This window comes from Oncorhynchus mykiss, chromosome 8 (assembly GCF_057628025.1).
Source record: "Oncorhynchus mykiss isolate SJ-2025 chromosome 8, ASM5762802v1, whole genome shotgun sequence".
Lineage (NCBI taxonomy): Eukaryota > Metazoa > Chordata > Actinopteri > Salmoniformes > Salmonidae > Oncorhynchus > Oncorhynchus mykiss.
This window is the reverse complement of record NC_143029.1, coordinates 9,594,109-9,620,115: the sequence shown is the minus strand read 5'-3', so window position 1 is coordinate 9,620,115 and position 26,007 is coordinate 9,594,109. Positions and strand designations below refer to the sequence as shown.

At 43.3% G+C, this 26,007-nt stretch overlaps 1 protein-coding gene across 4 annotated transcripts in view; it reads left to right on the top strand.

Annotated features, from left to right (window-relative positions):
* The window catches only part of cdc42bpb (CDC42 binding protein kinase beta (DMPK-like)), a 117,487-nt gene that overhangs the window by 6,091 nt on the left and 85,389 nt on the right, over positions 1-26,007 (top strand). For all 4 annotated transcript variants that reach the window (XM_036984689.2, XM_036984686.2, XM_036984687.2 and 1 more), the window contains exon 2: positions 22,223-22,314. In XM_036984689.2, the coding sequence (XP_036840584.1) occupies positions 22,223-22,314 (92 nt within the window). The remainder of the gene's footprint in view (positions 1-22,222; positions 22,315-26,007) is intronic.

Sequence of the window (26,007 nt, the reverse complement as noted above, 5' to 3'; positions counted from 1 at the left end):
AGTGTAACAGTCTTTGGCTAAAAAGCTGCTAGCGCTATGTGCTACCGCAATGCTGAGCTCGTCAAAACTGAGCATACATTTTCCAGAATCAATGTTCATTGATACTCTCGTTTTTAGTAGCTTCTGCTCTTCCTGCAATTTGAGGAGTTGAGGAAACAAAAAGGGCATAGTTAGAGTCAAATGAACTCGTGGATTCCATTTTTATGTCTTGTGTTCAGTATGAAGGAAGTTAGAGGTAGTTTTGCTAGCCAATGCTAAGTAATATTAACACAGTGACTGGAAGTGTATGGGTATCTGGTAATATGCTACGCGGTAGTGTGGAAATAATCTCAAATGAGTGTCCCGAAAATTGATAAATGCTGATTTCTTTTTTTGGTTTAAATTTGATTTAAACAGTATAACATAATCCGAATGTAGAAAGACCCATTGAAATCACCTAGAATGTGCGTTGCCCACCCCTAGGATCACTCACTACTCATAAAGCAAATCTAGAACTTGTATTGTTCAGAAACTAAAAATACAGTCGAAAATATTGTGAAATGCTATCGGCCTTATCGCCCAGCCGTTGGAAGGATGGAGACTCCCTTCTACCACTGCGTCTCCTCTTGTGCATCCTCGCTCGCACACAAAATAAGCATCACCTTTTTTAATCTGGTGTTCAAATGGATTTTTTTTATTTAAACACGGGTTGTTTTTAATTTGGGCAGAGGCCAACAGCAGCAGGGTAGCCTAGTGGGCGGCAGGGTAGCCTAGTGGTTAGAGCGTTGGACTAGTAACCGGAAGGTTGTGAGTTCAAACCCCCGAGCTGACAAGGTACAAATCTGTCGTTCTGCCCCTGAACAGGCAGTTAACCCACTGTTCCCAGGCCGTCATTGAAAATAAGAATTTGTTCTTAACTGACTTGCCTGGTTAAATAAAGGTAAAATAAAATAAAAATAAAAAATAATAGTCGGTGATTGCCTTCTGAAAATCATGATTGCACTACACATCCTGAGTTTCTCATTCTTATTCCCCCTTCTGTGGAACAGCTGCTCCTTATAGCCCTTTACATTCTGGAAGTGTTACTACAGTTGCATCAACATCCATACAACATAATAACATATACATATACAACATAACATCATAATAGCATAATAATAACAATAATAGTAGCTAATACTATAACATAATAACACAATAATAATAATAATATGCCTCATGTTAGACTGTCTGACATCTATACATCCATACAACATAATAACATATCATAATAACATAATAATAACAATAATATTAACTAATACCACAACATAATAACACAATAATAATATGCCTCGTGTTAGACTGTCTGACATCTATACATCCATACAACATAATAACATATCATAATAACATAATAATAACAATAATATTAACTAATACCACAACATAATAACACAATAATAATATGCCTCGTGTTAGACTGCCATTAACTGTACTTGCCTCACCCACTTTCAGAAAACCGTAACTTTTATAAGCCTCAATTCAATCAAGATATTGTGTAACGTGCTGTTTTCCCCCTTTTTTTAACGATACGTTAAATATTGTGACCACACTCGTTGTGGATGTCCTGGGGAGGGGGTAATAATTGTTAAGTGTGGTTTCTTGCTTACCTTTCAGAGTGCTCCACTGTGCAGGCATGCCAAGCCAAACGTTAACAGGCCCCACCCTCTTACTGCAGCAAATGAATGCAGCTCAGAGCCAGGATAGAATCATCATCATTCCTATCAGTCAGTCACTCTGGAACGACTCTCATCATAGGACCTAGCCCGTGATCATTATTACATTTTCAGGTGCCTATCCATAATGATCCATTTCACACAATGACTTACAACACTGACATATTTAAGACTTGAGGCCCAATCTCAGAGAAATGAAGGTGCTCTTTTCCGTGTCTACTTCTTCATAATGGTTGAGTTTAGGAGGTCTATTCTTCATAAGGAATCTGCAGAAAGGGAGGCGGCGGCTCCTAATACTGAGGATATGTCTGGTATGTCCTCTGTTCTCCGTGTTTTAGTTTTTGCTGCCTGACAACTCCCATTTCCCCGACTGGCTCGGTGTGTTTATTGCATGAGGCATCTTCTCTCCCAGGGCCACCCTGACTCAAAACATACCTCACAACAGGGCTGTTGCATCACAGGCGTACAACCCACTCTTCACAGGCAGACTGAACAGAGACAGGACGTGGCTTGTCAGGATTCAGGAATGCCTCTCAGAATGGAGGATATTCAAGCGCTAACTCCCATTGATGCAGCTTAACAAGAGGAGTGATGTTATTGGAACAAAGGCAGTGTTTGGAAAGGGATTCCTCTGTCTTTCATTCTTACTTTACTGCCCTGTGTTTTTGCTTACTAATGAGATATTTGGCAAGTTTGAAATGGAATCTTACTTGTTGAGCTAAGGTCTGTTTAAAAAAAAAAAGTTAATGTCACAGGGGAACAGGAGTCTCCTGGCTTGCAGCCATGGCATGACCATAGAGAATTCCATTCATTCCTGCTAATATCCTCCCCCAACACCAGACGTGTGGGCTTTCTCCCCTCCTCTGCTCCCAGGCGCTAGGCCGCAGGCATGACACAGATTAGGCCTAGCCGTTTGGCTCCCAAGCATTTCCCTCAAAGCCTTCCTCGCATGCATGAGGCCTCCACAGTGGAAAATGGCTCAGTGTGGTATTAACATCCCCCACGCACCTGGATGGGTAATGTAGTTCTGTTGCGATTGTGGCCCTGTTGCCAAGCGATGCGGGTGGGATGATGGGACCTTGCACAAGATCACCACGTGCCACACACATTTGGATCCGTCACACCCGGTGCCCCAACGGCATTGGCCTCTCAGCTGTTCAACGGGCCCTGTGTGTGTGACGACTCTGTGTAGCAGTGAGGAATAGTTGATGAACAGCGTTTTGGCATTCTTCTGGAATCTCACAGCGATAGTTTATTGATTACAGGGAGGCATATCATTTTCACTTTACGCTGAAATTATAACAGAGCAGGTCAAATGAAAACTAAAATAAATAGAAGTTAATTAGACAAAGTAAATAATATGTACAGTCATGTGCGCAGGGTATGAGTCCGTTTGGGAATGTCCATAGGAGGAAGGAAGTGAAGTAAATTTAAACGGGCATTAAAAATAAATACTATATAAATATTTATTCTGTAAATAAATGTCCAATGTGGTGTGGACACAGTTTTTCCACATATCTGTTGTAATATCAGGGCCCACTGTGTATATTCTGACTCTCCAGGGGAGAGACCTTCACATGTATAGTCAATACCCTCTCATTTCTGAATTGAAACACAATGGTCACATGGTGGCAGCTTAAATACTTAGCTTTAAACTTTAGCTGTGCCCCATGACTTTTACAGATTTGCTGTTGCACCCTTACATATTTCTACCAAATGTATTGAAAATGTAGGCTGTAGTGTTGAATGATTTTAACTGAAATGTTGGTTATTAATAATCTAAAGGGAAACGCTTACAAAGTTCTATCAACACATCGCCTGCAGTACTTCAAAAACTCTCGACCATTGTCACTCGTCCTTCCAGGATGGCTACAAGACCCTGCCCTCCCTCCGGCACATCAGATCACGACTCTGTTCCCTTCCTATAGGCAGAAACTCGGGTACTTCCCGTTTAAGGTTTACTCAACGCTGGTCTGACCAATTGGAATCCATGCTTCAAGACTGTTTTTATCACACGTGCTGGGACGTGTTGCCGTTGAGTTATTCCCTCCATAAGGCAATCAAACAGGCAAAACGTCAGTACGGAGACAAAGTGGAGTGGCAATTCAACGGCTCAGACATGAGACGTATGTGTCAGGGACTCCAGACAATCACGTATTATAAAGGGAAAATCAGCCACGTCGCCGACACTGTCTCGCTCCCGGACAAGCTAAACACTTTCTTCGTCCGCTTTGAGAATAACACGGTGCTGGTGACACAGGCCACCCCCGAGGTCTGTGAGCTCTCGTTCTCCGTGGCCGATGTGAGTAAGACATTTTAAGCGTGTTTACCCCCCCCCCCCAGGCTGACGGCATTCAGAACATGCGCAGACCAGCTGGCTGGAGTGTTTATGGACATATTCAATCTGTCCCTATCCCAGTCTGCTGTCCCCACTTGTTTTAAGATGTCCACCATTGTTCCTGTATCCAAGAAGCAAAGGTACCTGAACTAAAAGACTGTTTCCATACACCACACAGAGAGACTGTTTCCCCCTGAGTGAAAACAGTCCAGTGAGTGATATTGTAATGCTCTGTCAGCTCTGTGTAGTCTTTGCTGTTGTGCCACTAACTGAGCAACTTGTTTAGATAACTGTGGTGTACATTTACAGAGCACTTTCCTCCACAGCTTTTGGAGTTTGTCACTACGGACCTCCTCCTGGCTACAAAGCTGAAAGAGTCGGCGTATCACATTTCACTTGGTGGTTGAGCTCTTTCCACGTTTATTGGGGTGAAAATAACACTGAAACACAGCCGTCACTAACTTTGACAACTTTTGGAACATCAAAGAAGTACCTAAACCACCTCACTACCACAACAAAAATGTCGGTCCCCCGATACATTTATGCTCCACTGGTCCATTAGAACAGTGTTTTCAACAAGGACTGTGATGATACCAGTAATGCAATATATTTTTTTCCATGTCAAAAATTGTAACACAAAGCAGACCATACTCTGGTCCTTTTTAAAAACCTGTTGTGTGTATTTTGTATCTCAAAATGCTACTGTGCTCCATGCACGCAAATTAGAGCACGGGAGGGTCGGAGTATGAGTCCAAATCAAAGATTGCGAAACGGAGCACAGAGGGCTCTTCTTGAATGCTTTATTCCGTTTGTACATATGTTGAAGTATTGACGCGTGCAAGCTTCAACGGAAAGTATGCAAATAAAATATGTAAACCATGTGGGAAAAAAATAAAAATGTTGCCTGTTATTATGATTCTCATAGAGCTAGCTGATAGTTGTGAAGTAAAATGGTTGCTTTGTGTATTGTTTCATCTCTATTGCCATTGTCCTGGCTTGAAGACAGTTCAGTGAGTAAGTCCCAAAGCCACAGTAAGTCAGTAGGGTTAACTGGTTATAACTAGCTAGCCACAAATAATTACTAGCTACCCATGTTGTTGAAGAATGCACTCAGAGCATGAGTAAATACCCGTTGTTCAATATAGCTTGGACAATAAATAAATGTGCCTCTGAACAATAGTGTTTGTTTCAAATCCGCTTCTTGTTTGTTTCCTTGCCACGATACTAATAACGAGTATCACGAATGGCGCAGCGGTCTAAGGCACTGCATCTCGGTGCAAGAGACGTCACTACAGTCCCTGGTTCGAATCCAGGCTATATCACATCCGGCCGTGATTGCGAGACCCATAGGGCGGTGCACAATTGGTCCAGCGTCGTCCGGGTTTGGCCGGGGTAGGCCGTCATTGTAAATAAGAATTTGTTATTAACTGATGTGCCTAGTTAAATAAAGATACTGGTATTGTCCCGGCCCTATTGTCAACCTTAAGTGCTGCAGCCGCCCCTAGTGAGGTCACCCCCCCCCCCATCTCGGATGACAACCCATCCAAAGGCCACGGTGTCTGCAGCTGGTGGGACAAGCCCATAGATGGTCCAGGTCATAGAGAACCTTGTCACCTCAGTTTCCTGAAACTGGACAAGCCGGGGTGATGTGGAACTCTGTGGTCTCATCTGAGGTTTCTCACAAGCCCACAGGAAAAGGAAGTGTGAATGCTATTCTTGCGCAATGGAAGCTGTGGGAACTGTGCTAGCTAGTGAAAGTCTGTGAATTAAGAAGTCTGTTGTAGGCAGTTTCACTTCTGTGTAAGGTGTTGTGTAACCTTTCTAAAAAAGTAGCCTAGCAATGTTGCTTTATTGCCTTAATTATTGCCTTAATTGAAATCACTCTATTACTTAACTTACAACTTGAGAGAAATAAGAGTGAATCAGTCGTGATATATGTGATATGAAGTCGGAAGTTTACATACACTTAGGTTGGAGTCATTAAAACTCGTTTTTCAACCACTCCACAAATGTCTTGTTAAAAAACTATAGTTTTGGCAAGTCGGTTAGGACATTTACTTTGTGCATGACAGAAGAAATGTTTCCAACAATTGTTTACAGACAGATTATTTCACTTATAATTCACTAAATCACAATTCCAGTGGGTCAGAAGTTTACATGCACTAAGTTGACTGTGGCTTTAATTAAACAGCTTGGAAAATTCCTGGAAATGATGTCATGGCTTTAGAAGCTTCTGATAGGCTAATTGACATCATTTGAGTAAATTGGAGGTGTACCTGTGGCTGAATTTCAAGGCTGACCTTCAAACTCATTGCCTCTTTGCTTGACATCATGGAAAAATCAAAAGAAATCAGCCAAGACCTCAGAAAAAAAATTGTAGACCTCCACAAATCTGGTTCATCCTTGGGAGCAATTACTAAATGCCTGAAGGTACCACGTTCATCTGTACAAACAATTGTAAGCAAGTATAACCACCATGGGTCCACGTAGCCGTCATACCGCTCAGGAAGGAGACGTGTTCTGTCTCCTAGAGATGAACGTACTTTGGTGCGAAAAATGCAAATCAATCCCAGAACAACAGCAAAGGACCTTGTGAAGATGCTGGAGGAAACGGGTACAAAAGTATCTATATCTACAGTAAAACGAGTCCTATATCTACATAACCTGAAAGGCAGCTCAGAAAGCAAGAAGCCACTGCTCCAAAACTTCACAAAATAGATGGCATCATGAAGTAGGAAAATTGTGGATATATTGAAGCAACATCTCAAGACATCAGTCAGGAAGTTAAAGCTTGGTTGCAAATGGGTCTTCCAAATAGACAATGACCCCAAGCATACTGCCAAAGTTGTGGCAAAATGGCTTAAGAACAACAAAGTCAAGGTATTGGAGTGGCCGTCACAAAGCCCTGACCTCAATCCCATAGAAAATTTATGGGCAGAATTGAAAAAGTGTTTGCGAGCAAGGAGGCCTATAAACCTCATTTACAACCAGCTCTGTCAGTAGGATTGGGCCAAATTCACCCAACGTATTGTGGGAAGTTTGTGGAGGGCCACCAAAAACGTTCACCCAAGTTAAACAATTTAAAGGCAATGCTACCAAATACTAATTGAGTGTATGTAAACTTCTGACCCACTGGGAATGTGATGAAAGAAATAAAAGCTGAAATAAATAATTCTCTCTTCTATTATTCTGATATTGGACATTCTTAAAATAAAATGGTGATCCTAACTGACCTAATGACGGAATTTTTACTAGGATTAAATGTCAGGAATTGTGAAACTGAGTTTTAATGTATTTGGCTAAGGTGTATGTAAACTTCCCGACTTCAACTATCTATGACCACCACAGTTTTAGAATGTTGCTTTATTGCCCTAATTGAAACACTCACTGTTACTTACTTGATAACTTGAGAGAAATCAGTGAATCAGTCATGTGATATGAACATGTTCAATTTCGTTACAGGCTCACAACGCACATGTATCTATGACTACCACAACAATGTCTGAGTAAAGCTGCCATAAACCTGCTGTCCTTGCCTTTTGTTATTTAGCAAGAGTATGCGAGTAACACCAATACAAATCTGAACACAATCTATCAGGGCCTTATAATTATAAGCTTCCAAGTATCATGTGACTATTCATGCAGGCAAATTTGTGGAGACCATGCCCATAGATGGTCCAGGTCACAGGGAACCTTGTCACCTCAGTTTCCTGTTTGTTCAGGGCTGTTCACTTCTGTTCCTCCCTATGTTCCCTCTCATTCATCTGCACTGATCTGTAAATGCAATTTGGTGGATGCCAGCTGGGAATTAGATTTTATTTTTTGTTCTATCAGTGCAGACGAAGAAGAGGAAACCACATAAGAAACAATTGGCGTCTTAAAGGCAGCAATGGAGGAAGTGGGTTAATGGGGGTTTATAGGCCTGCTGGGTAAGAGGCCTGTCCAGGAAGGGCTGTGGCCATTTGTCATCCTTTGCCAAGGTGTCAAGACGGAGCAAAGTCTGAAGGACGGTACCAAGTTGAACCCATGAACCTACAGTCACCTTCCAAGACAACATTTCAGGGGCGGGACAGTTCTGTTGGGGACTTGGATAAAATATACATTTAAAATGTTGCAAAGGAAAGAGAACAGACCAGGTTTTCATGGTCTCTCAACGTTCTGAAGTTCACCTTGCAACATAGCAGCTATCCCCTCACAGGACCCTGAGGCAAATCCCACTGAGTCTTGGAGGTCCCCGCTGCGTGTCCTCCTTCATCACAGCGGCTTTATCTTCCGTGACACACTACCTGTGTCCTGATCCCTGGACCTGGATGCTCCCCAGTAGGTTACACCGAGATGCCCGGTGCTACGGTCCCAGTGGCTTAGCCGAGCGCACAGCGAGCAGTAGGCCAAGTATGGAGCCGCTTGTAAATGGCTGGTGTGGTGGGGGCAGGGGGGGGGGGGATGTGTGGCAGCTGGTGCTGGATAATAGATTAACCCTGGGAGGAGTCCTGATGGTTTAACCTCCTGCTACCAGCCACCACCTCCCCACCCACCCTCTGCTTAAAAATCCAATGCAGCCGTTTTTAAAAATCTAATATTTCAATTAAATCAAATAATTTCTGATTAACAATTAAATACCTTCCTGTGATTGTTTTCAATTAAAATAATCAAAGAAACAATGGCTATAGCAATGGCAAATTTCTCAAGTAAGTATTTTGCTAGGACTGTCGGAGTGGTCCGAGTGGGGAGTGACAATCTGTTATTGGCAGAGAGGTTTGGAACCATAGAGATCCTGTTCAATTTGTATTCAAATTCCTAATTATATGTTTGGAACTCTCTTTCTTATTGGTCTAACTAATTTACTGCATGGTGATGTCACCATGGAAGGCCAAAACTCCATCCCAGATATTTCAGCGGGTCTTTTCAAACCACTCTTAAACTAAAATGAGAATGAGTGAGATATGAATGAGAATGAGTGAGATATGAATGAGTGAGTGAGATATGAATGAGAATATGTACGTAAGTATGTGGATGAGCCGTCTGGTTACCTATAACTACAAACATAGTTATGTTTTAGCATTTTTACATATTAACTTAATCCCGGATATATTTGGAGCTACCCACAATGCCCTATTGCTACCTAGCTAGTTGCATCTGGCTAAAGTTAGCTATTAGCCATGCAAGTATTTAATTACATTTCAAACCACGTGTTGGCACTGGTGAGCATCCAGGAAGAAGAAACCATCTAAATTAATGCAAAAAACTGCAACTCTTCTCCTGTGCTTTTGGTAGTTTTCTGTCATTTGTAGCTAGTGCAGTAATACCCACAGTGCAGTAATACCCACAAGGATGGGCTTACGACTAAATTGTGGCCCAAAAATGAGAAGCAAGTTTTGAAGTCGGAATGGTTTTTCCGGTTGACGCAAGCAGATTGGAGTATGGGAACTGTGCACACGTCTACCCTATGCGGTGCGCATTTCACCTCTGAGTACTTCGATAGCTTAGTATTACCAGTGGAAGTGAGGATTTGGAATGAGACTGACTGAAACCAGTTGCTGTGCCAAGCCTGCTTCCTCTATTTCCTACCGACATACCGGTACCTACCGACATACATCATGAATGTAAGCAGGGATGGCAATAAACCAGGTGAATTCAATGTGACTTTGCCTCACTATCGCTATTGGATTAGCTAGCTGACTATCCCTCCTGAAAGGCTGTTCTTGAATCTTCTTTGACTTTGGTAGCTAACTCAGCCGTCAGCTACTTCGCTATTTTGACCGTGGTGGTTGGCTGGCTAGGGTAGTTAGCTGGCTATGGTAGCTAGCAGGCTAAAATAACTAAATTTAGCTGGTTGGCTTGCTGGCTAAGAGAACTGCATATACCAGTAATTGTTTTTGATTATTGGTTAATGGCGTTATGTATTTCTAATACTGCGGTTTACTGTAGCCCTTTCCTGCAGTCAAATGAATAGTGGCCTCATGGGTGGAATGTTTTTCATAATTTTATAATTAATAAACATTATTTCTGTCAAATTATTGTGTGATTTCAGTCTTCTGTGATATAAAGTTTAATATTGGGATGCAAACCCAATGTAATATATTTCAACTTTATATCTGACATGGTACAGGCGTTTTCTTGTTTTGGAGCCCATAACCATGTGTGTGAGGTGTATACTTTAATTTCAAAGTAGATTTAAGACTAACAAGAAACACTCTGTGTGGCCCTGACTTAGCCCACTGCAGTAAAAGGCTGTTAATGTTGATGTAAGCTGTGTGTTGACTGGCTGACTCATGCAGTGCTCGTAGGGCTAATGTTAGCAGGCTAGTTGGCTAGCAACCTTGCAAGCTGATTTTGTAACAATACATTCGTGAAGTGTTTACTTGTAAGTTGGCTGAAAATGTCATTGAAACCAGTAGTCGTGAGTGCAAATGATTTGGTTTCATTTGAACTTTTGTCCTTTTTAAAAAAAAAGTTATTTCTGTTGAAGTTTACATTACAGGGAATAGGCTGGCTTGCCGGGTCCTCCGTATTACATCACACATTCTTCGGAATTCTGATACGTTTTATGTAATAACTCGATAAATAGAAAAGGGAGGTAGCTTTGCAATCCATATGTGTGGTTATGTTTATGCCTCTTATCTTTTTTAAGGTGTACATTTTTCAGCCATTTTCAATCCCTAAATATTAGGAATAAGCAAAGTCTTTGATTTCTGTTCAAACAGATGGAAATGGGGTCTTCGCAAACATCTTAAGTTAGAAGTGATGGCACAAGGTGTAATGCAAACAGCAGACATTTCTTACTCGAGGCTAAGGGAAAGGAAAATGATAATTTTTGGAACATTATAAAAGCCTTAATCTTAGTGCCTTCAACTGCCCCACTGCCCGAGATGGAAACCAATCTGCATCTGGCTGTGAACCTGGGAGTGATATGAACATCTGCTCATGCATACTTTGTAAGTTTGTATCAGACATGTTTTCGTGGCGACACCACATCACCTCCTGTTCACAGACCCCCTTTCCTGGCCTCGCAGTTTTAGCTATGGAACCCCTTCCCATGTCACTCATCCCCAAGCATTTCTCAGCATGCTCTACAGGACCTCGGATACCCTGCCAATCACTGCGGACATGTCGGGAATTCAGATGGAGTCTCCATGCGATTCCATTACTTATAAATAATCGGTTTAAAAATCACTTGTCAGGGGTAGTATTCCATATGCCTTCACGGAAGTGCTTAGTCTTGCCGTTTCAGTTGGTTTTGTCTCGAGAGCCAAGTTCCAGGAATCAAGGGAAAGCCTATCATGCTAGAGCAGCACAGTGTATCAAAATGTAGACCAAGTCACCCCAGATAATGGCGCCTGCCAAGCAAATTGATAAATAAAAGATGAATAGAATGTTTTTGACTGTTTCACAAGGATGAAGCAGCCATCGGAGCTGGGTTGCCATTTGCATGGTTTTAATGTCTGGTGTATTCACTGATGTGTTTAGGCTACAAGTCAGAACAGGGAACGGGATCTGAAAGGATTTAAAGCTCTGACTTAACTGCAAAGTGGCAAATCAAATATAAAGTATGAATGCTACTTATGGTAAGTAGTCAGGAACCCATCAGCCATTCTGTTGAATTAGTGTATTCTGCATTAGCAGTGGCATCCATTTAATGTTGGCACAGCTTGCAGAGCAGAGACATAATAGATAGTGAAACAAGTATGGGGGCTGAGGAAATGCACTGCTGCAGTTCATCTGAATGAATGAACAGTTTTTTTATTTTTATGTCTCAGTGCCTGGAACTGAGCTCAGACTGTCCTTCTTGGTCTTTAATGCATTCCTCTCCCCCCTCCTACCCCTCAAGCCTCCGACAAACTGCCAATGTTAACAACGCTGACCTAACTTGGCCTTCAGGAGTGGTCCAAATGCACAACAGGGTCAACAACATTGTCCCTGCCCCAAGCCAAACGATGGTGTCCCTTGGTCTCCATGACTGACCCTATGTAGACAGATGAACAGTGTGTGCAGTGTTAACACGGTACCAGCGACCACTGCCTTTTCCCCCTGTCGAGTTCAGGACAAAAGGGGCCTTATCGTCCACTCTCTATCACAGATATTCAGTTATTAATGCATTTTTATTCAAATCCCACCATGGTTGAACCAGGGGTGTAATTTGAATGGCAGTTGAAAACAGTGCGCACCATTCTCTCTCTCCTGTGGTCTCCTGCTCAATGTCTGTCTGTTATAATGTCTGCCCTGAGCCTCTGGGGAAACGGCTGTTTTGGAGACATATATTTATATCTAGTGATTCAGGGTGAAGTGTTGTTGGATCACATCCACCCAGTCCCAGACTTGATGTGAGTTGAGAGCGGGTGCCACTGGTGGCTGTTTTGTATGTTGAGTAAAACACAGGAAGTCGTTTGCCATTTGATGAAAGGTTATTCAGTTTAATTCTGATAAGTATTTACATAAAGAGCCATTCATTCAAACTGAGGCAAGTGTTAAGACTAAAATAGTACCATGTACAAGGGTTGAAGATATCGTAAAGACTTAACTGAGGATTATCCACTAACTAGAGACTTTAGGTATAACAAAGTCCTAGAAATATCTCAATGATGGACGATTCTATTTCGGGACATGAGTCTGTCCTCAAAATGACATAACCGACCCAGGCTTATTGTGTGAAAATATTCCGTCTGAGAACCCATGCTTTGGTAATGATGATGAATGGGGCTGGACAGTCTGGCCCATACTGCGGGGGAGCAGGGGAGAGACTTGCTGCTGTAGATTATTGAGTTCACTTTGGGTAGTGCTGCACATTCGTCAGGGTCGGACTCTGAATAGGGCTGCCAGTCCCAGTCTATACCCTGTGGACTGTCCTCACGTCTGTGCTCCGTCACCAGTAGCCTATGCCATTACTCCGGGTGTCATACAGCACTGGCTGACGTTTGTCATTATTCCCTCTATCTAGGTCAGTGGTTTCCAAACTTTTTATCGTACCGTACCCCTTCAAACATTGACGAAGGCCTCTTAAAGAACCAGGGCACCATTTAATAATATAATAATAATAAATTTAAAAAATGATGCTCTTTACATAAAACACTTTTTTTTTGTACATTTGAAATTTGTGAATAACTCACCACAGGTTAATGAGAAGGGCGTGCTTGAAAGGATGTGCATAACTCTGCGACGTTGTATTGGAAAGAGTCTGTCTTAAATCATTTTCCACACACAGTCTGTGCCTGTATTTAGTTGTCATGCTAGTGAGGGCCGAGAATCCACTCTCACATAGGTATGTGGTTGCTTTTGATAGATTTTATTTGAATCTCTTTTAGTCCCCATTTAGATTAATCTTCCAAGAGTCCTTAAACATTCAAATACAATTTATAATACAAACACATTTTCACATATAACAAACACACTATTACAAAACATACATAATATACTAACATAATGACCCAATAAATACTCAATCTAAAAAATATTGATACTTCATCTACTATAGTCCCACAACATTTCTATGTATTATATTTAAAATCGTTTTAAAATGTTTAGATTTATATATTGAAAGGTTTCTAGTTTGCTCAGTTAATTTATTCCATTTTTTCAATGCTCTAAATCGAAATGTTCTTTTGCCTATTTCTCTTTTCTGTCTGGATAACGTATCAATCTATTCCTTGTCTCTTCCCAACTGAATACTGTTGTGAATAGAACTTGGCCGTTTTAAACTATGTATATAATGAAATAAAATAGGCATGTTTTTTAAAAATTATCTTGTCGATTGATGACCAACCAAGAACACTGCGCATGACTGCAACAGAAGAACCATATCTCCACCTTAAAACAATCCTTGCTGCTTTGTTCTGTGCATTCTGCAGCCTCCTAACTTCACTTGAAGATGCATTTCCCCAGACCACAGAACATTAGTTCACCTGACTCTCAATTAATGCTTGTGTTATTTGCTGAATAATTTTTCCTGGTAAATATTTAGCTATCCTTCTGATAATGCATGCTGTTTTAATATATATATTACATAGATTCATTATTTGAGACTACCATACATAAGCAGTTGTCTAGCTGCACTCTCAACAGTTTGGTTTCTGCCACTTCTTCAATTTGTACTCCTCCCATACTTAATTGTATCCCATGCTGTTGTAGCCTTTTCCTAGTTGAACAGACCAACATAACTTTGGTTTTCTTGGTGTTTAAAACAAGTTTGTTTTGGCAAACCCACTCCCTGATATTCTTCAAATCTCCTTGTACAGCTTGCTGTACCTGTTGAACCGATTGTCTTGCTGCATAAATTGTAGTATCATCTGCAAATATAGTAGCTTGAGTTTCAGCTAAGGCATAGGGACGATTGTTGGTATATGTTAAATATAGAAGTGGCCCAAGGCATCTGCCCTGCGGTATTCCACAGTTTAACACACGAGGGGAAGAACATTAACCATTGATATAGGTGGACTGTTTCCACCTATATCAAGATATGACTGTACACAATTCAATGCTACCTCCTTAAAACCAAGAAAGCTAAGGTAACTGAGCTAAATGACTACCGCCCCGTAGCACTCACTTCCGTCATCATGAAGTGCTTTGAGAGACTAGTCAAGGACCATATCACCTCCACCCTACCTGACACCCTAGACCCACTCCAATTTGCTTACCGCCCAAATAGGTCCACAGACGATGCAATCTCAACCACACTGCACACTGCCCTAACCCATCTGGACAAGAGGAATACCTATGTGAGAATGCTGTTCATCGACTACAGCTCGGCATTTAACACCATAGTGCCCTCCAAGCTCGTCATCAAGCTCGAGACGTTGTTGCCTACCCTCACCACCATCTCCACCCCGCTGATCCTCAACACTGGGGCCCCACAAGGGTGCGTTCTGAGCCCTCTCCTGTACTCCCTATTCACCCACGACTGTGTGGCCACGCACGCCTCAAACTCAATCATCAAGTTTGCGGATGACACAACAGTGGTAGGCTTGATTACCAACAACGACGAGGCGGCCTACAGGGAGAAGGTGAGGGCCCTCGGAGTGTGGTGTCAGGAAAATAACCTCACACTCAACGTAAACAAAACTAAGGAGATGATTGTGGACTTCAGGAAACAGCAGAGGGAACACCCCTCTATCCACATCGATGGAACAGTAGTGGAGAGGGTAGTACGTTTTTTTAAGTTCCTCGGCGTACACATCACAGACAAACTGAATTGGTCCACCCACACAGACAGCATCGTGAAGAAGGCGCAGCAGCGCTTCTTCAACCTCAGGAGGCTGAAGAAATTCGGCTTGTCACCAAAAGCACTCACAAACTTCTACAGATGCACAATCGAGAGCATCCTGTCGGGCTGTATCACCGCCTGGTACGGCAACTGCTCCGCCCACAACCGTAAGGCTCTCCAGAGAGTAGTGAGGTCTGCACAACGCATCACCGGGGGCAAACTACCTGCCCTCCAGGACACCTACACCACCCGATGTCACAGGAAGGCCATAAAGATCATCAAGGACAACAACCACCCGAGCCACTGCCTGTTCACCCCGCTATCATCCAGAAGGCGAGGTCAGTACAGGTGCATCAAAGCTGGGACCGAGAGACTGAAAAACAGCTTCTATCTCAAGGCCATCAGACTGTTAAACAGCCACCACTAACATTGAGTGGCTGCTGCCAACACACTGACTCAACTCCAGCCACTTTAATAATGGGAATTGATGGGAAATGATGTAAAATATATCACTAGCCACTTTAAACAATGCTTCCTAATATAATGTTTACATACCCTACATTATTCATCTCATATGTATACGTATATACTGTACTCTATCATCTACTGCATCTATATGTAATACATGTATCACTAGCCACTTTAACTATGCCACTTTGTTTACATACTCATCTCATATGTACATACTGCACTCAATACCATCTACTGTATCTTGCCTATGCCGCTCTGTACCATCACTCATTCATATCTTTATGTACATATTCTTTATCCCCTTACACTTGTGTCTATAAGGTAGTAGTTTTGGAATTGTTAGCTAGATTACTTGTTGGTTATTACTGCATTGTCGGAACTAGAAGCACAAGCATTTCGCTACACTCGCATTAACATTTGCTAACCATGTGTATGTGACAATAAAATTTTATTTTATTTTATTTAATGCATTAATTTTGTAAAAATTATTTCATGATCCACTAAATCAAATGCTGCACTGAAATCTAAAAATAGTGCACCCACAAACTCATGTCCACCAATGCAGTGGTAGTGGAATGGTTTTTGCGATAAGCATGCTGATTGGCTGTAATCAGAAAATTATTTTCCAAAGGGCAACGGTGTCTTAACAGCACAATTTTCCAAGGCAGGATACTCTGATACTCTCCCAATCCAGAAATCTGCCAGTGGCTTCTGATTTTAAATTCAATTTTCACAGAACCGCTTGTTGCAATTTTGATGAGGCTCTTGTTCAGATATCAGTAAGTGGACTGGAGACAGGGCATGAAACGGATAACGAATCCAGTTGTTTTTGTCGTCCTTTTCGGGAAAGTACCTGCATAATTGCGTACCCAGCTCACTTAGGTGCTTCGCTATATCACATTTGACATTGTTCGTAAGCTTGTTCATTTGCACACAAAAAATCATGCAATGATGGAAAGACCTGTGTGTTGTCCTTGTTAATGCAGACAGAGAAGAGCTCCAACTTTTTAATCATATCCTCAATTTTGTTCTGCACATTGAATATAGTTGCGGAGAGTCCCTGTAATCCTAGATTCAGATCATTCAGGCAAGAAAAACATCACCCATTTAGGCCAGTCGTGTGAGAAACTCATCATCAGTCAAGCGGTCAGACAGGTGAAAAACATCACCCAGATAGGCCAGTCGTGTGAGAAACTCATCAGTCAAGCGGTCAGACAGGTGAAAATTATGATCAGTAAAGAACTTTTAAGCTCATCTCTCAATTCAAAAAAAGGTGACTATACTTTGCCCCTTGATGACCAGCGCACTTCTGTATGTTGTAAAAGTGCTACACGGTTGCTGCCAATATCATTTCATAGTGCAGAAAATACGAGAGTTCAGGGGCCTTGCTTTGAACAAAGTTAACCATCTTCACTGTAGTGTCCAACATGCCTTTCATGCTGTCAGGCATGCCTTTGGCAGCAAGAACCTCTCGGTGGATGCTGCAGTGTACCCAAGTGTCGTCTGGAGCTACTGCTTGCACGCGCGTTACCACTCCACTATGTCTCCCTGTCATGGCTTTTGCACCATCAGTACAGATGCCAACACATCTTGACCACCAAAGTCCATTTGATGTCACAAAGCTGTCCAGTACTTTTAAAAATATCCTTAATTAACCCCGCATAAACATAACGGACATATACCAGGAGCTGTGCCAGGCCCGGCACGTTTGTTGACTCATCCAGCTGTAACGCATAGAATTCACTGGCTTGTTTGCGAAGCAGTAATTATTTCAAAACATCTCCTGCCATGTCACTGATGCGTCGTAAAACAGTGTTGTTTAATGAAGGCATTGTCTGTATAGTTTTTTGGGGCCTTTTCCCCCAGCATTGTCCCTGCCATATCCACGGCAGCAGGAAGAATTAAGTCCTCCACAATAGTAGGGGCTTGCCTGTCCAAGCCACTCGGTAGCTCACCATATAAGATGCTTCTAGCCCCTTCTTATTAATGGTATCTGTTGCTTTTATATCTGATTACTCGAAAGTTGTCTTAATTCTCGCTCAAACTCCCGTGGCTTATTTTTCAAATTGGCATATTTCGTTTCTAAATGTCTGCTCAAGAGTGAAGGTTTCATTGAGTTGTGTGTGAGTACTTTTGCACGTATAACACAGTGGGCTGAGGAAAGGCACCCAATATGAGTGAACCCCAAATCAATGTAGTTCTCATCATATTTGCGCCTCTTTCGTGGTCCAACATCCCTGTCTGTTGTTCGGTGCTTAAGGGGCAGTAGCTCTTCGGCTGCATCAGATTCACAACTGTCAGTGTTCATGCTAGTTGGGCTGACAACAAATGTAGAATTACTGATGCTAGCATTGGATGTGGTCGTGGAAGCAGAACAACTTGTGGTCAACAGGTGCAGGTGTAGTCCTGCTGGTAGTAGCAGTACTACCAGTAGAGCTTGTATGTGTCTCTATGGACACGGGCCTTACTTTTTTTTAAAAAAACATTTATGAATTTTCGTGCAAACGGAATGAGCAGCAGCTACGTTTGGCTACATACGGACCGCTAGTGGATGTTAATAATTTGACGAGGCTACCTGTATTTGACATGGTGTTATTTCGCTGTACACTTGATGGTTTCATTTTATTTTTGGCAGTGAAACGAGGCTACTCATGCGAGGGGGAGGAAAAAAAACATCTAAATGTAAAGCTTCGTGGAAAATATAAATGGACTGTTTGAAAATGTGAAGAAGAAAAAAAAATATATATATATATATTTTAGATTTTTATTTGGCTTACCCCCGACGTCAATGCCCCAGTTTGGGAATACCCGGTCTAGACTATATATATATTGTGAGACATCCGCGATTTATTACCTCCGCCCACTCTATCCTGTCCTATTAAGAAAACATATACAATTTGGGCTAATGGCTCATATAGCAAAAAAAAAAAACATGTCAAGGGGAATTAAGGAAAAACAACATGTTCTCACTTGAAATTATGGCTGGTAGGTATACCGTAATTTATAATATACTGGTATTGATGTACGGATCAGTTTGGGTTTTACTTTACCTTGTATAATGGTATTTCAATGTTTATGGTACGCCATTCCGCCTTGTGTAATTGTTTTTATTTTTTTATTTCACCTTTTATTTAACCAGGTAGGCAAGTTGAGAACAAGTTCTCATTTACAATTGCGACCTGGCCAAGATAAAGCAAAGCAGTTCGACATGTACAACGACACAGAGTTACACATGGAGTAAAACAAACATACAGTCAATAATACAGTATAAACAAGTCTATATCCGATGTGAGCAAATGAGGTGAGATAAGGGAGGTAATTTTATGTCAATTTTGCACGCCCAATTTTTCAGTTTTTGATTTGTTAAAAAAGTTTGAAATATCCAATAAATGTCGTTCCACTTCATGATTGTGTCCCACTTGTTGTTGATTCTTCACAAAAAAATACAGTTTTATATCTTTATGTTTGAAGCCTGAAATGTGGCAAAAGGTCGCAAAGTTCAAGGGGGCCGAATTCTTTCGCAAGGCACTGTATATATCGCCCAGCCCTACTTGAAATTCAAGCTTCCTTTTTTTAACATCTTGCACTGCATGTCCACAAATCGTCATTGCGTTGACATGAATGGCATTCATTTAGGGCTAACGGTCATCTATTTAATTAAAAGACAATGGTTCTTCTTTCCATCAGTGTGAGCAGCTGATGCCTCTTACTGCCCCCTGCCCCTTCTCCAAGTGGCACTCTGTGCTGTGCCAAGCGGATACCCTCTGGATCTGTAAGGGAGCTTAAAGCAGCTGTCAAAACTGCAGGTGTCCTACTGCATCCCATTTGGCAGATGTGAGCCAGAAGAAAGAGGATCACCAACTGAATTCTGAGCATAATGTTGCCAAAGGAAACTCCCAACTACTCAAATAGTTCAGACAGACACTGGCTGACAGAAGTGTTGAAGTAGCCTACTATATGTGCTGAAGACCTCTGCCAAAGCCGCGCTCGGTCTGGAAGCCTAATTAGAGTTTGAGCTATGAATGAAAAAGTCATGAGCAGCGCTTTACAATTCCTTTCATGCCGTTGTGATGTTTGCGAGAGAAAAAAAACTGCAAGTACTTTTTATAGATTAACACCACTCATTTCAGTCGCAGAAATGAGGTGCTAAATTTGCAGTGGAACAGGAGTCAGGGTAGCGGCAGGGTAGCCTAGTGGTTAGAGCGTTGGACTAGTAACCGGAAGGTTGCAAGTTCAAACCCCCGAGCTGACAAGGTACCCCTATCGTCCTGCCCCTGTACAGGCAGTTAACCCACTGTTCCTAGGCCGTCATTGAAAATAAGAATTTGTTCTTAACTGGTTAAATAAAAGGTTAAACATATAAAAAGTATGTTGATCAAATGTCCAGATGAAGCTTCTGTACCTTTTTCCCCCCCACTTTCGGCACGTCATCATTCAGAGGGATTTTTATTGTGATTGAGAAGACTGGCCGTTTGTGAATTTATAGAAATGCCACGTTATTTAGGCTGAGAGGATTATCAGATTACACATATGACCCCCCCCCCCCGCGACACAGAATATGAAAGACGGGTCTTTGTCTCTTAAGGGGCTTTGTTGGAGTAACAAGGTTGGCTCTTCAGTTGACATGGGGATGCCTGGTGCTTGTACAAAGACACTAGTGTGTGTGTCAATCATTTTGGTTGTCTTTCCTTATTCTACCAAGGCCACCATGTAGGCCTATCGCTGTCGTTTTCTTGGTATGCATATATGCAGGGCATCAAATGGGATTTATAATCGGCTCTCATTTCGGAATGCTGGTTTACATAATCATCCAGGCCATCAATGCCATATCCTCCCAGAGCACTGAGCCTACACAAGCTAGTGAAACCAGAGTCATATGGTCAAACTGCATGGCTGGGCTAGTCCTCAATGGTCCCCCCCCATCCATTGTTATGATTTTTTTTTTATTGAATGCGTTTCCCCTATCATTGTATGATCGTCTCCCTTAATAAATTCTGCATCACTTGGTTTCTTGAATGTTGTTTAAGTGGATTTTGTGAGTAATTCTTGCGTTTCGGTAATAGAACGAGACCCATAGACTTTGTCAAGGTGTTTGTTGCGTGACCAGCTTTAGATTGTGGGTGATGGGTGGGTGGTCGCTTGGCCCACAGCTACTTGCTCTGTCAAGGGGACAATACCTATACACATTTGTATGGGTTAAGGAAATCCTCAACACCTAATGGGTCGTGAGGCTTCAGCTGAACAGTACATTTTGTAAAAATAAATAATCTTATTTTTAGACATCTGATCCAGAGCAATTAGGGTTAAGTGCCTTGCTCGAGGGCACATCGACAAGAGGGATTCGAACCAGCAACATTTTTGGTTACTGGCCTAACTTCTTAATCACTAGGCTACCAGCCGGATCAATCACATCAGGGATTATTATTATTTGTTTAGGCGAACATGGATCTGAAGGCAAAGAGTGCTCTTATCATCATCGGTGATAATTCTCCACATATTTTATCATGCACGTTTCTCTAACATTTTGCGGTAGCCATTGCAACACACGTCATGTGAGTGTCATGGGCGTATCGCGACCCTTTCGTGAGCCCCATCGCTGAGTCATAAACCCGTCAGTCTGTGTGTAGGCGCTTGAAGGATCTGCCCAGTGAGAGCAGCTGATGCCCGACCCACACCGTTACCCCCCCCCCCTCCCACGGAGGGGGAACACACGTCTCTCTCTTGTGTGTTTTAGAGTTTATCACCTTGGGAGTGATAAACACCCTCTTCACAGGCTCAGGGAGACAGTCTGCATGTCCTCATATGGCAAGGAGTGCTACTGCTCGGCAACTCGATGGCCATGCTAGCCCCCCCCCCCTGCAGAGCCTTGTAAAACAGGGAGGAGGGGTAGAGGGATGGAGTATAGTGCTTAGTCTATGGCTCTGTTGTGAGGTCTATTGACCAGCCATACTGCCTTTACGACCAACATGCTGCTTGGTTCCTCTCTCTTGACCAGTGCACGGTGGAGACAGGTTTATTTTGTAAATAAACATACACAAATATACTTGGCTGCCCTTGCCCAAATAGTTTATGATGGAGTTCAGGCATATAAACAAATTTAAAGTGGCAGCACTTAAAAGCCTAAGTAAAATTTTCTGTGCCGGTACTAACATTGCTGCAGACCCTCCTTGATCACACTGTACGGAACACATCAGTATAACACACGCATGTATTCCTGGAAGTGGACACCTTTTATTTCATTAGATAGTGTCGACTAATGGCAGTAAGAAACATCAATGGTCTTTTTGATATGATTGTGCAACAACAGGCGCGGGCGGATAAGTCACACGGGTTCATCCTATGTTTGAGAACCTTTTTGAGGGACCTACTGCTCGTGCTTCATACACATGGTAGCAAGTCTGGTGACGTAACCTTTAGGCTAAAACCGAACATGTGAATAACTAGACATTTATATCATGGTGTAATGTGAGATATTGTGGACGTAAGCCTGAAGTTTCTTGATTCCTGGTTTGTTTCTTGCAGTGAAGCCGTTCACCACTACCGTGAAGGAGATGCGTCTGCACAGGGACGACTTCGAGATGCTCAAGGTGATCGGCAGGGGAGCATTTGGCGAGGTAAGACTGCCTGAACCCTCTGTTCACTCGTCAATTCAGTATAGAGCTTCCTTGGCATTAAATACATGGGTTAATCTCCCACTATACTGAGTGGAAAACTTGAGAGAAGAGGTATGCCCGAAGTTTGTGAAATGTTTTCAGACATCAAGAGTGGTTATGTGTTGAGAGAAGTCCCAGGGCCATTTTGTAGATATTACATTAGGGCTGGGAGTTGCCAGGGACCTCACAATACGATATGATAATTCATTCTCACAATTCTATATGTATTGCGGTTCGATGTTCCAAACCTATGTCTCCTGCACAGGGACAAGATCAAACCACGAGAACATTTATTTTGATCAGTCATGGAAATAAAAGTGCTGATAACAGCCTTAGCACAAAAAGAATATTGCACAAAAATAATATCCTGCGATCTAACAGTATTCCGTAGTCCTGATGCTTTTTTTACACTGACATTGTAAATAATTTTGCTCCCGAGTGGCGCAGCGGTATAAGGCACTGCATCTCAGTGCAAGGTGTCACTACAGTCCCTGGTTTGCATCCTGAAGAGAGATGTGACCTTCAGCTACTCTCAAACCGTCTTCTCTCCTTCCCGAAAATAGTAATTTATCTCTCTCCTTCATCCTCCCTGTCTTCTAGTGCTTTCTCTCTTCCAAGTCCCCGAAGGGTGTTGGTCTGGCAAAGATATGCCATTTTGGGCCTGGACAAATCAGGGTGTTTTTTAAATTTATTTTTATGTGTGGTATGTGCATGTTACCACATTGTCATCAGGACAGAACTTGTTAGCAATGTCAGTGGCTCTGACTGGCTCCTATGCTTTGACTCCTTAATAAAGGTGCAATCTGTACCTGCTTTGCCCCCTGACTGTGGTTCACAAAAGTGCACAAATGCACACACACACACTTTGGTCTGTTTTAATGTACAGCTCTGCCTGCAGTCCGGGTCAATATTTAAACTTTTTCTTTTACTACCAGAAATTACGATGTCCTTTAAAAGACTGAAATCTTCAAGTAATTTCTGTTGTAAAAATGGCCTTGACGTTCTGTTCCTTTATATAAAGTTAATTAAATCAGATATTTTGTGCGGATGCAACTGCCAGCCCCTCTGTATGGGGCCATTCCATCTGTCGTTTTAATGCAATGTTTCCCATTTTAATTCCAGATGTGAACAGAGCGACGATCAAATGTCTGATGATCGTAAGGTTAAAAAAAACATGCGTTGTGACTTTGTGTCAATCTGGATTAGGCGAATGGCTGTCCTTGTCAGATATACTGCAAATAATGACTCGAAGAGCAAAGACCAGGTCTGTAGGGATCTGAAACGTTCAGAACATTGCACATATGTAATGACACGATGCCCAATTCAACATGACAGGGAATCGTATCTGTTCTACAGAATGAATGTATTTTTGTACCTTTTTGTAACATTGCATCCTTCTGAACATTCCCCATTTATCGTTTTGATGATAGGTGTCGTCAGTCATTGCTTGCCATTACATCGTTGTGATTCAACACGACATTGTGTGAAGTTGGTTCACCTCCACAAACGTTCTCGGGAACATTCCCGTAATGTTTCCCCATCAGTGAAGTGATTGTGGTCTAATGAGGTGAGGGCCTCTCCAGATAATGAAGCAGAACTGATCAATGAGGCACGAAGTTAATCAATGGTCAGACCGTTAACTGCTCTGTCCCTCCGATGGAGACCGAGAGACCGAGAGTCTGAGCCAGCAGCGTCTGTGTGTATCCCTGTCTGTGGTATACCTAGACCTCCTTGGTTTTTGACTACTACTTGGTGTTACTCACCAGACACACAGACACCGAAAATGTGCCATTTCCTGCAAACTGGGCAGGGCCACTTGTTCTGCCTCTTGGGTTCAGTGCTTTAGCTGGTAGCTAGGATGTGGTTTGTTTGGTTTAAGGGTGGTGACTCTGCATTTTTTTAACATTTTTTTTACTTTGATATTATACAATGCTCCGTGGCGGTTTTTGCTAAATTCACACCATTAATTCAACATAATCATTGTTATTGTTATAAATTAGGTCTAGTTCTAATAGCTTGGTCACTCGCACGCACACACACTTGCTACTATGAGTTTTTTTTCATTGTGTGTTTGTGTGTGAACAAGACTGCGACTCTCCAGCTACTTCCTGTTAGCCATTGTTGCTGTCGACTCAGCCCTCCCTTGCTCCCTCTGCAGTTTCCTGTGGCTCTTAAGTTACAGGATGCCTTTCCAGATAAGTGTTGGGCCTGCATTTCCTGTTTATGATGGGTGGTGTCTCTCTCGCTCTCTCCTCCACTCTCTCCTCGCCCAACAAAGTACTTTTCGGGGAGAAAGGGAGTTTGAGGGACTGCTGGAGGACCGTCCCTCCGAGTACAGACTGTTCCAGACAACTACGCCTTGGACCTTGGCTCGCTGTCTAACAGCTCACCCCCCAGAAACTCAACCTCGCTGGACTTAGAAAGCCAGGGAGAGCAATGACAAGGGCGATTAAAAATGGGAGAGAGCGAGATGATTGGACAGAGAATAACGGATGAGATGAAAGATGATAGGCCGAGAGGTGAGATGGACGGTAGAGGGGGGTGAAGGTGAAGTGGGATGGACGGTAGAGTGGGGGTGAAGGTGAAGTGGGATGGACGGTAGAGTGGGGGTGAAGGTGAAGTGGGATGGACGGTAGAGTGGGAGTGAAGGTGAAGTGAGATGGACGGTGGAGGGGGGGGGGCGGTGACGTGGGATGGACGGTGGAGGGGGGGGGACGGTGACGTGGGATGGACGGTAGAGGGGGGGGACGGTGACGTGGGATGGACGGTAGAGGGGGGGGACGGTGACGTGGGATGGACGGTAGAGGGGGGGGGGCGGTGACGTGGGATGGACGGTAGAGGGGGGGGACGGTGACGTGGGATGGACGGTAGAGGGGGGGGGCGGTGACGTGGGATGGACGGTAGAGGGGGGGGACGGTGACGTGGGATGGACGGTAGTGGGGGAGAAGTGGGGTGGAGGGGGGGGGGTGGATGGTAGAGGGGGGGGGATGGATGGTAGAGGGGGGGGGGGGTGAAGTGAGATGGACGGTAGAGTGGGGGAGAAGTGGGATGGACGGTAGAGTGGGGGAGAAGTGGGATGGACGGTAGAGTGGGGGAGAAGTGGGATGGACGGTAGAGTGGGGGAGAAGTGGGATGGACGGTAGAGTGGGGGAGAAGTGGGATGGACGGTAGAGTGGGGGAGAAGTGGGATGGACGGTAGAGTGGGGGAGAAGTGGGATGGACGGTGGAGTGGGGGAGAAGTGGGATGGACGGTAGAGTGGGGGAGAAGTGGGATGGACGGTAGAGTGGGGGAGAAGTGGGATGGACGGTAGAGTGGGGGAGAAGTGGGATGGACGGTAGAGTGGGGGAGAAGTGGGATGGACGGTAGAGTGGGGGAGAAGTGGGATGGACGGTAGAGTGGGGGAGAAGTGGGATGGACGGTAGAGTGGGGGAGAAGTGGGATGGACGGTAGAGTGGGGGAGAAGTGGGATGGACGGTAGAGTGGGGGAGAAGTGGGATGGACGGTAGAGTGGGGGAGAAGTGGGATGGACGGTAGAGTGGGGGAGAAGTGGGATGGACGGTAGAGTGGGGGAGAAGTGGGATGGACGGTAGAGTGGGGGAGAAGTGGGATGGACGGTAGAGTGGGGGAGAAGTGGGATGGACGGTAGAGTGGGG